Raw genomic sequence first — 16,414 nt, forward strand, 5'->3', positions numbered from 1 at the left:
AGGGCGAAGGCAGCATGCGTCCTCCTGCATGACCTCTGCCTTTCTTTTTCCTCTACCTAATTAATATATTTTCGAGAAGCAGGGAAAAATAAAGGCAGAAGCAGTGCATTAGGACATTGAAATGTTGAGAGCAGCGGGCCTATACCCATTCCTATAAGCCGCTGCTGCTCCATTGTCTTCAATAGAGCTCTCAACATTACAATGCTCTGGTTCTGCTTCCCTTAATCTATAAGCATTTGGACAAAGGATGTTTATTGCTGAAGATCACTAATTCACTGTTGCTTTTATTTATAGCAGGCTCTTAGGTTTTTCAGTAGTGTGTACCACTCTGGAACATGTGGTGTTGTGACAATTCTGTTCACATCATAATCATATTACCATCTACAAATGAGAGCAGAGATACAAATGCATAATTCTTCCTTGGTATATGTTTTATGTCATATTGATTTCTAATATATATTCTGCCTGTTTTCCTACATTACCAAATGAGGCACACCTCTTGGTGTTTGATGCACATTTTGAGTTTACTAACAGGACTTTATCCATGCTTTTTAGGCATAGAAGTGCTCATGCAATATTTGTTGAGTGCTTGAAACGTCAACCTTTGTGCTTAGTCATTCGTAAATAGAAAAATGCATATCATGGGTTTAATGGAACTTAAATCGATTGTTTGTGGTTACAAAGGCTCATCCAAAACCAGCTTGGGCAAAGGCCATTATTGGATGTTTTTGTAATGTCTCCTAGCATGGTTAAGAGCTGCATCATGGAGGTAGATGGGTCTATATTTTTTCGAATCTGTCCTGCTGCCCATTCTTGCTCATGATGGTACATCCATCCTGTGCAAAAAAGGCATGCAGTATTTGTGAAATAGTATTATCCATCAGTACACTTGCTTTAAACATAAAAACCGGTACAGAATAGGGCCCCTGATTTTTTCTGCCTTCCCTACATTTTGAGCAAAAAGAGAAACATCAAAGTAAGGCACCACATTGTGTGCTTTTGTGGAAACCCAAACTCCGTCTTTGCGTACTTTGACAATGTAGATGTCCAACTGTCTGCACTGAAGCATCCATTAAATCTGTCCAACTGTTTACACTGATGCATCCATTAAATCTGGTAAAACTTGACCCCTTCTTCCCAGAACTGCTAATTCCCAAGATGTTTCTGCAGCTCCACATGCGGCTGCTTCTAACATATCTTTTCCTCCCTGTTCCTGGTGCTACTTTCTTTTATAGCAAGTTATCTCCTTATATTCTTGCTTTATGTTATGTTCAATGTTTTGTTTTTGGCCAGTGAGGCAGCCGAATTCCTTCGGCAAGCAGCTTGACAGTCATAATTTTTCAATCTACAAAGAATCAATTGTAAAACAATGTTTTACGACTCAAGGGAATATCAGACTTCTATTTATCCAAAATTAATTCACTTTCTCAGGTCGATAAATGTTAATATACCCACATCCCTGACAGCAGAGTAGAGTACGCTTGGGAATAAGAATATTTGATCAATTCAAGGTTATTTTGAGAATGCACATTATCACTACACTCCAGTCCAATGGATTCTAGTGGGATGATCTTTTACTCTTACCGTTATAAAGTTTTTTCAAATATGTCAATAAAAGCTCATTATCACTCTCTTGAGATTACATCAACAGCATGCCAGTAATCAGATTTTAAACTGACAATATAGTAATATCCAAAGACTTCCTGGGGAAAGACATAAAAGTATTATGTGCATGGATGTAGTACTTGGTTCTCTCATGACACTACCCATATGGGGCTATTCACAAAGTTAACTTTCAACTGTAAGTAATTTAAATTCGTAAGTTTACTCTTACACGTTTGAGTAAGTTTTGGCTATTTAACATTTATGAGTGTACAGTTACTCAAATGTGTAGACTTACATGTCCCCACCCGTAAAACAGGTGGTGTACCCAAATTTTAGAGCATTGGTACAATGTCCAAAAAGGAGCAGTTGTAAGCCCAGCACCACATAAGGCCAACCACTACTACTGTAATTACCTACCACGGAAAATGACAGATGCAGGGGCTTAAAATAAAACACAATAGGAAATAATGTTAGAAATAAAATAATGTGTTTCAACTTTGTAAAAATATTTTTTAAATTAAATTGAATGTTGAAAAATATATATTAAAAAGTGGTATTTAAAAAAAAAATAATATATTTTTTTAAATTTTAACACAACTTTAAATTTCAATTAATTCTCAGTTCAACTAGGGACTGAGAGCTCCCTAAAGTAAAGTATGGAAAAAAGTTAAAACATGTATTAAACTTGAAAAATAAGTGAAAATTATTTTCTGTTAAACATTAATGTAAATTAATTCCACATATTTATTTTAATTGTAGAAAAAAAGCTACAGCACTAAACTTAATGTTAAAATAAATATTTAATTAATCTAAATATATTAAATCAAAACTATGTTGTGCTTATTTTCTTTCTTTAGAATGATCCCATCAAAATTAAAAACGTATTTTATTATGTTTTAATAATTATAACATTATGTATAGAATTATTTAAAAGTGATGGAATTATATTTCAATGCAAAAAATGTAATATGAATTTTTACATTCCTAAATGTTTATTACATTGTTGTAAAATTAAATAATGATTTTTTTAGACTCGTTTAAGATTAAATTGCTTTTGTATTTTTGAATAGTTAAAATAATTTAAATTATTTTAACTTTATTTTCAACGGGATTTAATTTTAAGCTCTACCTTCACTGATTCCTATGGGAGGGTGTAACAGTACCAGTGGTTGGCCATGGGTGGTGCTCTGAACTGGAGTACATTTACTACTGTTGTGTGTCCTTTTCTCCCTGTAATAATTTTAGAAGTGCGGTTTATGAATAGAAATGGGTTTTACTGTTTTTTGGCTGAGTACACATCTGTCCCTAAACCCCTCCCTAACTATACCTGAACCCCCCCTTTGTCCTCCCTTAAATCCTCCCATTTAGTCTTAAGTTTTCCGAATTTCCTAACCACTCCTTTCTGTCCCTCCTACATTTACTATAATTTCATAGACTTCTCTGTGGAAAGGACCCACAATTGGGGTGGAGGTCTCTGTACAGAAAAAGATTGGAGAGGCAATCGGTACCTCTGGGCGTAGGTTTGCTAATACCATTATGTAGTATGTAAATAGTATTATTGCAGTACTATGAAATGCAGTTTGTGAAGAGGGAATTTCAGAATTCCCCTTAAAGAGCCTTTGTTTGTGCCAGCTTTTGATGAGAAGTAAGACTCTTCAAAGCAGCAGCTTTAAGCAGGAATTAGATCAAAGGAGGCTAATTGTAGTTTCATTAAAGTTTGCACAAATCCCTCCTGAATACAGAGTGGATCATTTCAATCACCTTCTGAAGCACAAATATGTTTCTAATAATATCTATCAATGTGGAGTCAATGTATAAAACGTCTACTGCAAACTTCTGCAACCCATCAATATTCAAATCCATGATATCAGTGTTAGCAGTGGCCATAAGTGGTCTACTGCCAGGTTTATTGTACTATAGGCCTGATAGCATGCTAAATCTGTTTTGATAAAATCTCACTAGGATTTACTGTTACCCGGTGGTAAAATCACTCATGTGATAGGTACAATTGATTGAGTATAAGTGTTTCATGTGTCTTGTGGAATTGGTTTTACTGAATGCGATCCTACAGCACCTTCCCTCTAATGCATGTGATTTTATTGCAGGCGATTTTTCGGAAGGTAAAATTGCAGAAAAAACTGCATGCGAGGAAACACCACAGCAACAGTAAATGACATATAAAATAGGAAGTATGACGCTTTCTTGTCTATTGCAAGAGTACTTAGGTACCACTAGGTCCTCTAAGACCAGGAAGTTAGATGCTCACTATTATTGTGTAATTTCAAGTCTTCAATATAATATGAAAAATTCTACCTATTTCTAAGGAGCATTGAAAGAATATCTTTCTCCATTTTTCTAGATCTTGCTTGGGAAACTGTGTCTAGACAAAAAATAATGAGAGCCCTGATACCACATTCAAAGACTTATCTATTACGATAGGTCTCATTGTGGGAAGGCACATTAAAATATAACTGGCAAAGTCTCTTTCTAACCTTTTATAATCCTTAGATAGCTCAACAGTTTTTGGATGAGAGACACTAAATAATTAAGAAAATAAACGGTATAAATTACATTATGATTTAAATTAAGTACAAGAGGGATAAAAGGAGAAACAAATATATATATTTTTTTGCAGGGTGGCCAAAGAGATGGGAGAAAAGATTCTCACATATTTCCAAGATGTCTAGACAGACTTCTAAGGGAGGGGCATTGGTCCTCTACCCAATGGTAAAGCAAATCAGAGTGCAGTAGTTAACACAGGTGTGGGACAAGTGTGGACTGGAAGGGCGAGAGGGAGGAAGGGCAGAGGAGTGGGGTATCACATGAGCAAAAATAAAGGAAGTGGAATAACAACTGAAAATAATATACATTACTTACATGAAGGGAACGGATATAAAGGTAAAAGAAAGTTCAACAACCACAGTCATGTCATTATGTTGAAAAGAAAGGGAAATGGTTAGACTTTTGTTTTGTAGTATTAATTGTAATAGGAAAGGGAATTAAAAGCACTTAAGTAGTTCTGGATCTTGGTGGTTGAAGCCAGACATTAGCAATTTTCAGGAAACACATTTTAACACATCTGAAGCCACCACTAGCAAAATATCTAAATGTTGCAAAGGATATTCAACTCTTTGAATTCATGATCTAACCAGCATCTCACATATCTCTGGACAGAGAGGATTTTCCATGTTCATCTTTAACAACTCGTTAAAAATCAAAATTGCTAAGTCAGACATAGTGGGTAGGTGGGTAGTAACACAGACAATAGATACTCAGACTAGTAGAGGTTTAATTCTGCACCAAATCAAGAGTACCCCAAATTCTTTTCAGACTTAATGATAGAATTCAGCAGCTCTCATATGCCCAACATTATTATAGGGGATTTCAATTAGATTTAGATCAACGAATAAAGACCACTTACACAGGGCACAGTGTTATTAATATAATAGAACCACTTGAACTGATTTATGTTTGGAGAGTTCTAAGTCCTACTACAAGGGAATACACGTTTTACTCTAAACCCCTTATACAGTACTCTCGGATATATTTCTGTTTGTCTAGTACAACAATGTTCTCATCATGTAAAATTAATATTCATCACCTCATGTGTTCTGATGACTCAGCTGCCTAGCTTAACTGGGCATATTTAGATGTACATAAACAATCACTCCAATGCTCTTTCCCTAGACATCTGATTGATTATGACAGTTACATTACATACCTACAAATCGAAATATCAGAATGCATCCATGTTAAGCAAGGCAATGTCCCACACCCTGCTGTTTTGGATACAAAGAAAGCTTACATAAATCACTGCAGCCTCATCCAAGCCAAAAGAAATATACCAGATTGTAAAAAGCCTCACTAAGCTCCCTCAAAACCCGCCACCTACTCATGATATACAATCTCGCTGCAATGATCTGGCAGAATTATTCTTCCAAAAAATTCAACAAATCTACACCTCCTTCCCCGCCACCGACATTGAATCCGACTTCGATTGCACACCCCTGTCCCTACCGGAACCTGGGCGGCACTCTCCAAATACAGAGACGCTCGATCTCATTATGCACCAAGTAAAGTCTGGCTCCCTCTGTGACCCAGCACCCCCACATACCCTGGTTGCTGCTACCCACAGCATTCTCCCTACCATCCTTGACTTGCGCAATGCTCCCTATCCTCAGGCACTGTCCCTCCCCCCTGGAAACGAGCGATGGTAAGAGCACTCCTCAAAAAACCAAACCTGGACCCCAACAACCCCAGTAACTATCGCCCCATCTCCCTGCTTCCATGGATGAGCAAAATCCTTGAGAAACACGTCAATAAGCATTTGACTGCCTTCCTCGAGATTAACCATCTGCTCGACCCCTCACAGATGGGTTACCGCCCCAAGCATGGGACTGAAACTGCCCTGGTTGCGGTAACAGAAGAAGCCAGGGGGATCTTGGATCGGGGGGGATCAGTGGCAGCCATCCTCCTCGATCTAAGTGCCACTTTCGATACAGTGAACAATAGAATTCTACTGCATCGACTCCTCAGTTTGGGAGTTTCAGGGACAGCAATAACCTGGCTCAAATTCTTTTTGGGTGACCGATCATTCCAGGTCTTTGAAGGGGACACCAACTCCCTTAGCAAACGCCTGGGCTGCGGGGTGCCGCAGGGCTCATCTTTGAGCCCTATGTTATTTAACGTGTATATGAGCCCACTAGCTGAGATTATCCGTCTGTTCGGTATAAAGATCATTACATACGCCGACGACACTCAGCTAGTGGTTTCCCTCAATCAGCCAGACAGCCAACTAGCACAGATCAACCTGAGGGGCTGCCTAGAAGAAGTCAACAACTGGATGACCTCTTCATGTCTCAAACTGAATGGAGACAAAATGGAGCTGATGCTCCTCGGTAGCTCAGTCTCCCCCACGATCAATTCAATCTGGCCCGCCTGCCTTGGCGTTCCCCCCACACCCAAAGACACTATAAAAAGCCTCGGTGTCTGGCTGGACAAATCCTTCAGCTTCAACAGTCAGGCAGCCAAACAGCCACTTGCTTCGGCCTTCTCAGACTTCTTAGAAAGATTCTTCCCCTCCTGCCTTTCGGGGCGAGCAGATCGTGGTCCAAGGCCTAATCCAGTCTCGCCTCGATTTTGGTAATGCCCTCTACCTAGGAGCCCCTGAATATATCCTACGAAAGCTCCAGATAATCCAAAACTGTGCCGCCCGAACTCTGCTTCAACTCCCCGCCGTCTCTCAGCAAAACCTAGCCTAAGAAGTCTTCTTTGGCTTCCTGTTAGGGAAAGAATCAATTTTAAGACTCTCTGCATCTCCCATCAAGCATTTTGGAAAACGGGTGCGGTCGTTAACCACTCCTTAATCACCCCCTACCACCCTACCAAACAGCTCCCCTCTGCCCATGCATTCCTCGCCACAGTCCCCACGATTAAGAGATCAAGATGTGGGGGCCGGTCGCTCTCTTACAACGCGGCTAAACTGTGGAACTCCCTCCCCCTTTACCTGAGATCCGAACCTAACCTACTCTCATTTCGCAAACATTTTAAGAAATCTGACTAACTCATGCTGTTAGCAGTCTCACCAGATAGCACCTTTCTTTCTAGCACTAATGTAAATGTAAATGTAGTATACTTGTAAAGCGCACAGCTGCCCCAGCAACGGGGCGTCCCGGCGCTGTATAACTCTGGGGAACCCGTCCTGGCTTTCCCTGTGGGATGGTCCCTTGCTGGGAGTCCCCAAGGTGGGGCAAGGCATCCCCGGAATTGGTGGGGCCGTTGTGGAGATTAGGCAAGCTAATGCCCAGAGTTGCCGAGTGGAACCCCTGATTAGAGTAAGCACCGAAGCGAGAATTATCGAGTCCGCTGACCAAGGTCCACGACCCTGCCGCGTCGGGAATTGAACCCTGGTCCCAGGCTGACTTCTGCTCTCAGGCCTGCCGCCTCTAACCAGTGAGCCACACTACTCCACTAGGACTCCCCAGGGCAGCTACCGCGCTCTATAAAACCTCTTTTCATTTCATTTCATTTCAAGAAGAATATTGTAAGCTTATGCAGCTCAGATCCTGAAATCAGTGAGAAAAAAAGAAGAGGAATACAAAAATAGATTGTAGGTCTTTGCCTGCTTCCAAAATAATTTCTAGTGCTGAGGAGAGGCTTTTGTTGTAAGCCATCTATCATCTCTTTGTTCCTCAGAGAAACCTTCAATCCTTTCAACATCTGGCAGCCATTTTGTGAAATAATAATCCATTCTAATCCATCCAAATAATCAGCCATCCATCTATTCTACCTATTTTATTATATCCAACATGGCACCTGAGAAAATCAGAAAATACACGTTCATTGAGGTAGAGTGACAAGTGCTGTCATATGAGGTGCGCAAAGAGGATGCACAACTACAGGGCCATTTTCTGTCCAAGCCCAGCATGAAAGCAAGCATCAGATTAAAACAGCAGATGAATGAAAATGTTTATGCTGTATCTGCATACCCAAAGACTAAGGATAAGGGACAAAACATTTACAGGACCTAAGATGTTGAGTTTGTGACCTTATATCCAAGCACATAGAAATGAGCCTGACTACTGTTGCAGGACATCCTTGTTGTAGCGTTTAAAAAAATATGCAAAATGTGCAAATGTAGTGTGAAAGATATTTATGATAATTAGGGCCTTATTTTGAGGGTGGTGGGACCGCCATTGTCAGGCCATTGGTGGCGGTCCCACAACCGTTCAGCCAATTGGTCTGACCGCAGCATTAGGATGCAGGCGGTCGGAGCTCGACTGTCAGGGGAAAGACCGACGTGTCCGATAGGATCAAACTCCTATTCCATACAAAGAGGCGCGGTGCCTTTTCATGAAAAGGCAGGCAGAAACAGACTTTGGGGACTAGGAGGGCCCCCTTCCTCCCTAGCCCTCAGCTATAGGGCCTGAGGGGAGAATTAAACATTTATACTAGGCAGCCTCAAAAGGTCACATATTAATATAGATAATATTAAGTCAGATCTATATTAATATGTGACCTTTTGAGGCTGCCTAGTAGAAACGTTTCATTCTATTTGGGCTTTGCAGTATTCTAAACGTCCTCCTCCAATATGCTTTTAACCGCTTTTACTATGTTTATGTACAACATGTATATTACAAGTATATTAAAAAATGATGTTGTAAATGTGGGTGCTTATGTTGTAAAGCACCCAGAGCTAAATACGCAGTGTGACCACAACTCCTAATGAAGCTGTCCTTAATTTGAGTGCACCACAATTCCGCTTCTTTATTCACCAAAATGGCCTTATTAATCCTCACTACGCGTTCCATGCCTTTTCGTAAAACCTCTATGGCATGGTAGTCTTTCTACTATTTTCACCGGTCACTCAACCAAGATGGCGCCTCGCTTCTCCTTATCACGCCCGTCGCATCTGACACACACAGTTCCTGCCATTATGCTACGAACCACAGGCGCATCCTCGCCGACGGAATAGACGGTAAGCGGCTCACTCCTCTCGTGCACGATAGGTTCAGCGTCCGTTACTGCCACAATCCTTTAAAACACCCTCTCTCCCTTCATGCCCAACAGCGGACTCGAATCTGAAGCCCATTGTGGCGCCCTCGTAAACTAGGCCCTCTCGAAAGAAGCCTATTGCACCAGTAAGGATAATCTTGCCCAAAAACCTCAGTTCGCAAGGTAAATTATTGTATTCACTGCCACAATAACTATTAAACTGCACAATCCGCTAGTTGGTTAACACCCTTTTTCCATTTTACAGTTCCGCCAATGCATTGATTAATCTGTCGATTACCCAATTCTCGAGGAATACATTCTTCATTCCTCAAGGTTCGTTAGCTTGTTTTAACTTTCAACTATTTTCGGCATGGTTAACGTTTCGGCATGATTCAATCTTATTCACATGTGAACACAGCCCATAAGGTTAGAACATTACCCGATTCTTTCACATGCCCAGACCTTACACCGATTTACGGAGTTACACGCCTCCCTTTTCAAATCAATTTGGCCACTATCTCCAACACAAGCACTTGATTCTCGCTTAAACAGTTATATATTAGTAAGCTCGCACCACGGTCACAATAAAAAAGCGCTACTCATACCTTACAATGGTTTCATGATGGTCTCAACAACCGGCGCCACTTGTACCACACGCTGCCGCACGTAACCATAATGTTGCAGCGTTTTAGCCGGCTCAATCACTCCTCTCACCTGCGCTCTGTGCAAACAGCTGGTACTGTTCACCTAACCACCTGAACGTATATGTTAGTCTCAACTAAGTGGTACTCATGCTGTCAACATGTTGGTAAATATTTTCCAATAGTGTACCTGACTGGTTCCCTTGTTTTCTTCCTTCCCTGTTTCTTATTCCAACAGGCATTTTTTTGGTTTAATACCGGGCAATTCTATTGTTTTTGTCCTGATGATGATCCCTATTAATTGTGAGCTTGGGCTCAAAACGTCGTCGACACTCTGATTAGTGCCATTAATTTTAATTTTACATATGAATTATCCCTGGGTGAAGCACTACGCTACGCTCGCGTAGTTTGCGAAGTTTGTGCAACTTCGCACTACGCGAGCTGCACGTAGCACCGTGCGAAAATGCGCAGTGCAGCGTAGTGTAGTGCAGCAGTCATTTTTTGCTTGTTCGCGGTCCTCAACGTCATGTTCGCGACCGCGAGCAAGCAAAATGACATCCCTGCGACATTCTCAACGCTGGGAGGTCAGGTTTCTCATTGCGAGTGGTTGCGCATGCTCGCGACCGCTCGCAATGAGAAACTACCAGTTTGCGTTGAGAAAACTGCCGCTCGAGTAAAAATCTACTCGAGCAGCAGAAAACTACAGCACGCACTGTGCAAGATACCGTTTTCAATGATTGCACAGTGCCGTATGCTTGTCCGCACTGTGCAATCATTGAAAACGCATCTTGCACAGTGCGAGCATGCTACTACGCAGCTCGCGTAATGCTACATGAAGTTCGCGTAGTGCGAAGTGCACTTCGCGTAGCTTCGCGTAGCGCTACTTCGCGAACTACGCCCACCCTTAATATGAATAATGTGGTCACTATGTGGGTTAGCTTGCTTCACTGTATAACTAGTTCAAGCTCCCAATGCTCAAACTATTGCCTGTGTTATTTTGTTCTGTACTCGTAATGTTTACTTGTTCTTCTTTTGGTTTCTAAATATCGGGTGCAGGATTGCATCCCGTTGTATGGTTTTTGTCTTCACTGTAACAAATTAACTTCTATCATTGAAATTAAAAAGTCTTTGTCCGGTTGGACATTGAAATACTGTAGTACCCATTAAGGTTTATATTGCATCTATTTCTTTCTATGTTTGCTTTGCTTAGGACCATTGTTCCTAAAAGAAATTGTTCCCCGAGGTCCTTAGTTACTTTTTGGGTCCCCTTGTTTGTTTGAAATAGACATTTTCATGTGGAACACTATTTTTAAAATGGATGCAGTTTCTAGCTGTCTATTCAACTTCCTCCTGCTCCTTCCCCCTCCTAATCAGTGTCCTGCTGCAAAGCCACCTCTCCTTTTGTTTCCATGGAACATTGAAGGAAGGATGTAAATATATTAGTGAGATTCAAGAGCATTGTTAGAAAAGAATCAATTTTAAGACTCTCTGCATCTCCCATCAAGCATTTTGGAAAACGGGTGCGGTCGTTAACCACTCCTTAATCACCCCCTACCACCCTACCAAACAGCTCCCCTCTGCCCATGCATTCCTCGCCACAGTCCCCACGATTAAGAGATCAAGATGTGGGGGCCGGTCGTTCTCTTACAACGCGGCTAAACTGTGGAACTCCCTCCCCTTTACCTGAGATCCGAACCTAACCTACTCTCATTTCGCAAACATTTTAAGAAATCTGACTAACTCATGCTGTTAGCAGTCTCACCAGAAAGCACCTTTCTTTCTAGCACTAGGACGCCCCAGGGCAGCTACCGCGCTCTATAAATCGTCTTTTCATTTCATTTCATTTCAAGACGAATATTGTAAGCTTATGCAGCTCAGATCCTGAAATCAGTTAGACAAAAAGAGGAGGAATACAAAAATAGATTGTAGGTCTTTTCCTGCTTCCAAAATAATTTCTAGTGCTGAGGAGAGGCTTTTGTTGTAAGCCATCTATCATCTCTTTGTTCCTCAGAGAAACCTTCAATCCTTTCAACATCTGGCAGCCATTTTGTGAATTAATAATCCATTCTAATCCATCCAAATAATCAGCCATCCATCTATTCTACCTATTTTATTATATCCAACATGGCACCTGAGAAAATCAGAAAATACACGTTCATTGAGGTAGAGTGACAAGTGCTGTCATATGAGGTGCGCACCACCCCAGTCACATGCCAGCCCAACACCCTGTGCCCACAACTCACTTTCCCACCCCTTAACTGCCCTTTTCAGTGGCTCTTTCACATGCTCAAAAAAGGCTGACAATGTTGGTTTTTTTCCTCCCGAATGGTGACAATTTGCACGGTATAGAAACTAATGTTTCTGGTTTTATATAGCTATCCAGCAAATCACAGACAGACACTTTTGATGAAGGAATACTAACTTCATTCAGACATTATGGCCCTCCGGTATCCCCACACCAAAAAACAATGACATTGATTTTCTGTGTCAAAATGTTAAAGAATTTTTTTAAACGTTTGTTGCAGAATAAGCATCAGGTGAAGTTTTTCAGTTATGCATCCCCCCCACTCCCTGCAAAGAGCCTAAAATCAAACTGTCAAAGCAGACACTGCCACTATTCTAACTACAGCACAGAATTTTTTTAATTATTAACCTCTTTGGGTCTACCACCATAACTGCCATAATCGCAAATAGCCAGCCTGCTTCAGGAATTGTGGACACTGAACATACTCTTTCTGAGGCAAGTGCAACAGCCACAGTCTCTATTGCCCACCAAAATTGTGAGCACCCTTTCTCCAAATTGTTGTAAATGCTCCCATGGCCAAGAGAGAAACGGAAGAGGTAAATTAGATTACAAAATAGGAACATGAAAGGGCAGACATAGAGCAAGCTACAACAGCAGAGAAATACATGCAACCTGTCTCAGCTAATGTTCTACCACCTCTGTAACACACACATTGTCCCAAATTATTCAAAGCATTGCTTTCTTGGAGGAAGTACATACTGGTTTATAACAAAATTCATGAGACTCCAAAAAATGAAATAATTGTAATTGATAAAATAATGATGACTCTGTGTGATAATATGAGTCCAAAGATGAGGCTGCAGCAACATATAAACAGCAACTACACATCATTGCATACAGTTGTGAGACAATATGAGGTCTGCTCAACCACAATGATTGGGAAATCTGGCAGAACACAAAGCCAATCGACGTGTCAATTGCAACATCAAATAGGAGTAACACAATTCACAAACATGGTTGCTGAGGGACATGTAAGCATGGTTTGTTTATTAATGGAGCATATGTGTGCCCTTCAGGAGGGACTGTTGAGACAAATGCCATGTTGGCAAATCCATCATCGAAGTACAAGTATTCATTCACTCCAAACATTCACCCTTTCAACCCCTTCAGAACAGGTAGCCCCTGGCAAAACTCATAGAAGGACAAGGCCTTTTCTATCATATATGGCCAAGAAAGTACCCTAGAAAAAAATGAATGCTCTGTGTAAGAGATTGGGTTATTGGTTGAGGGATGTGGAAGCCCCACTCAGCAACAACTGCAATCCTGGTCAGTGTGAACCTCAAAAGTTGCTAAGTTAGCTTGTGCTTATCCCTCAGGTAGTTTGACACAAACGCATTGAATTTTAACTTAGAGGCAATGAGTAAAGTATTTATGAAGCACACGAAAAGTAATAAAGTGAACACATAGCACAAAAATCCCAAACCAATTTAGAAATATATGGGAAATTTTAATACATGTAATTACATCAGAATGACCAAATCCAATCAGTAGAACTCGAGATATTCAATTTGATTTTTTTGTTGACAATATAGCCTAAAAGGACAAAGCTTCACTCGTTGTCATCTAGTGGCGCCAGACCTGGAGAAAGTCACTAGTTCAGGCCGACAATGGCAAAGCGCTTGTCAGATAGAGGGACCAAGTTAATCCCACTCTAAAGTTACAGTTGGAAGTCTGGCAAAAGAATTCAGTCACATTCAAGGAGGCCACGAGTACACCGAGCATGGTTGACAGTCATCACTGAAGCCCAAAGAGCAGGTGGGGCATCATGTAATGTAAATGTAATGTAATGTAAATGTAAATTTATACTTGTATAGCACTACTCACCCGCAAGGGTCTCAAGGCGCTTGTACGAATATCGCTGTGGAACCCATCCTGGCTTTCCCTGTGAGGTGTCCACTCCTGGGCACCCCCAAGGTGGCGGCCAGGCATCCTTAGCGTTGTGGGGGCCGTTGTGGAGATTAAGCAAGCTATTGCCCAGAGTTGCAGAGTGGGACTCCATGATTGGAATAGGCCCCGAGGCGAGAATTATCATGTCCGTGGAATTTTGAGCCCAAGACCCGCGGAGGCGGGGAATTGAACCCTGGTCCCGGGCGAGACCTCTGCATCAGGGTCTGCCGCTCTAACTATTGAGCCACACTTCTCCATCATGGATGGTGACAGGGTGACAGGGAGACAGGGAGAAGGGTGACAGGGAGAAGGCGTACTGTTCCCTCAGCTTGTATGTTGATCATACTCAAATACATGTGAGACTAGGAAATGATTAGAACTAATACTTTCTCTGGGACCTGTTCTATTGGATGAAACAGACCTTCTTCAGAGAGGTGTAAAATTGCTGTTATTTGTTTTGGCTTCATTAAGTTGAAATTTTATATAACATTTCAGAAAACTACGTCATTGTGCAAAATGCATAGATGTCATTTAACACTATATTTTATCATAATGCATCAATGTTTTCCACAAAAAGACCTTTTGCGGTAAAATAAAAGCACTGTAAACAACAAGCGCTTCTAAACTGTTGTCCCATACGTTCATGGTAAATCTATACTGTGAATTGTGGGTAATTACAAAAAATGGCATAATGGCATAATTTGGGGAATATTGCAAAACATGGGAAAAGCTAAATTCCTGAAATTACATAAATTACGTTGTAAAATAAAAATTTTGCCCAGGCCTACTTCCTATGCTTAAATCTATTGCTGTTGTTAACACAATTAAGATTTTCGTTAGACTTCACTGGCCTCAGATCTTGAGGCAACCCTAACATCTACAATGGATAAAACAAATAGGCATTTGGTTTGAAACTGACCTTATTTTGTCAACCAAAATCAATGCTCTGCTCAACATTACCACCCAACTAATCTTGATGCTTAAATACATGATCTTTTGATGCCCATATATGATGTAAGTATTGTATTCTATATTCACAGAATGCGTATCCCGGCCTTTTGAACAACAACTGGGGATTCACCCCTCCTTATAGTATGACGTTAAATTAATGGTTAAACCCAATGCATTTGCCCTTCCTCAGGGTTAGCTGTAATAAGACAAATAACAGAAATCGCCAGTTTATCTTGTTCCAAGCCATCTTATACTTCTTAAGATGTTTTATTTTATGCCTGCGATCTGACCTTCAGTTGCATATAACTCATGAGAAAAGTAAAATAGACATTGAAATATATCATAAAATATGCAAACCTTGTGTAAAACAGATTAATGAATAAATCAAGCAATGGCTGCTAAACTCTTAAGTGAACTATGTCCTCATATCCTGGCGCAGACCTCCCCCATACTACATAACTATCAACCTGAATGAATTAATATTTCCAAACTCAAAGTGCCTTCAAAACCACTGTTCTCCCAAAAACTGAAGGTTACCTTGTGTGAACGCCAAATGTTAATGATCACCGAATTTGCAACCTGCACAACATACATTTCAATATCTCCACCAACTATACTACACCCCTATTCAATTGCGTTGTTTTGGGCTTATGGAGAATGTGCGTTGTGGACAGGATGACACGGATTTTATGCACCTTGCATGGCACTGTGCTGCTATACATGGCTTCTGGACATGTGTCACAGGTGTGCTTTCGGAAGTAGTGCTGGAAAATGTATTGTGTGCGCCAGATGTGTGCCTTTTGGGGTGGGTATGGGGCTAAAGCCGTGCAATTGGAGACTGGTGCCTATCTCCACACTCTTTGCCAATTATTATTATTATTATTATTAACATTTGTATGGCGCAGTGAATCATCCCCAAGGGAAATACAGAAAAGCAAGCCCGGTGGACGGCCAAGGCATACTAAAACATCCAGGTCTTTAGGCTCTTTTTGAAGTGTGCCAGGGAGGTGCAACCACGAAGTGATTCCGGTAGCTTATTCCAGTGGAAGGGGGCTAGGTATGAAAAAGCCCGCCCATTCTCACTTTCTTGATTTTGCACGGGACCATCAGATTTTGGTTGCTAGATCTTAGTTGACGTCCTGGCACATATGCTCTTACCTTCTTTTTTAGGTAAGCCGGGCTAGGCCCTGCCTAGCCTTAAACACCAAGATCAAAAGTTTAAAGACTGCTCTCTTCTTCACGGGTCACCAATGCAGAGACTGCAGCAGAGGACGAGATGGAGTACGTCTTGGTTTATTCACACCCATTCTGGCTGCAGTATTCTGCAGTACCTGTAGTACCTGTAGCCTAGAGAAAAGATCTTCTATAGCCCGACTAGTAGGGAATTTCTGTAGTCCAGCCTACTCACAATTAACGCCTGAATGAGAGTTTTTCTTGCCTCCACAGGAATCCAGGGAAAAACTTTCCTTAACATTTTCAAAATGCCAAAGCAAGAGCTAAACAGTGATTTTACATGCTCTTCAGGAGAAAG

General features: G+C 41.1%; 1 protein-coding gene across 1 annotated transcript in view; it reads left to right on the plus strand.

Moving 5' to 3' along the window:
- Positions 1 to 16,414, plus strand: part of LOC144763625 (uncharacterized) — a 116,793-nt gene that overhangs the window by 38,052 nt on the left and 62,327 nt on the right. The window contains exon 2 of the mRNA XM_078649399.1: positions 8,981 to 9,082. Coding sequence (XP_078505525.1) covers positions 8,981 to 9,082 — 102 coding nt within the window. The remainder of the gene's footprint in view (positions 1 to 8,980; positions 9,083 to 16,414) is intronic.

This window comes from Lissotriton helveticus, chromosome 1_1, assembly GCF_964261635.1.
Source record: "Lissotriton helveticus chromosome 1_1, aLisHel1.1, whole genome shotgun sequence".
Lineage (NCBI taxonomy): Eukaryota > Metazoa > Chordata > Amphibia > Caudata > Salamandridae > Lissotriton > Lissotriton helveticus.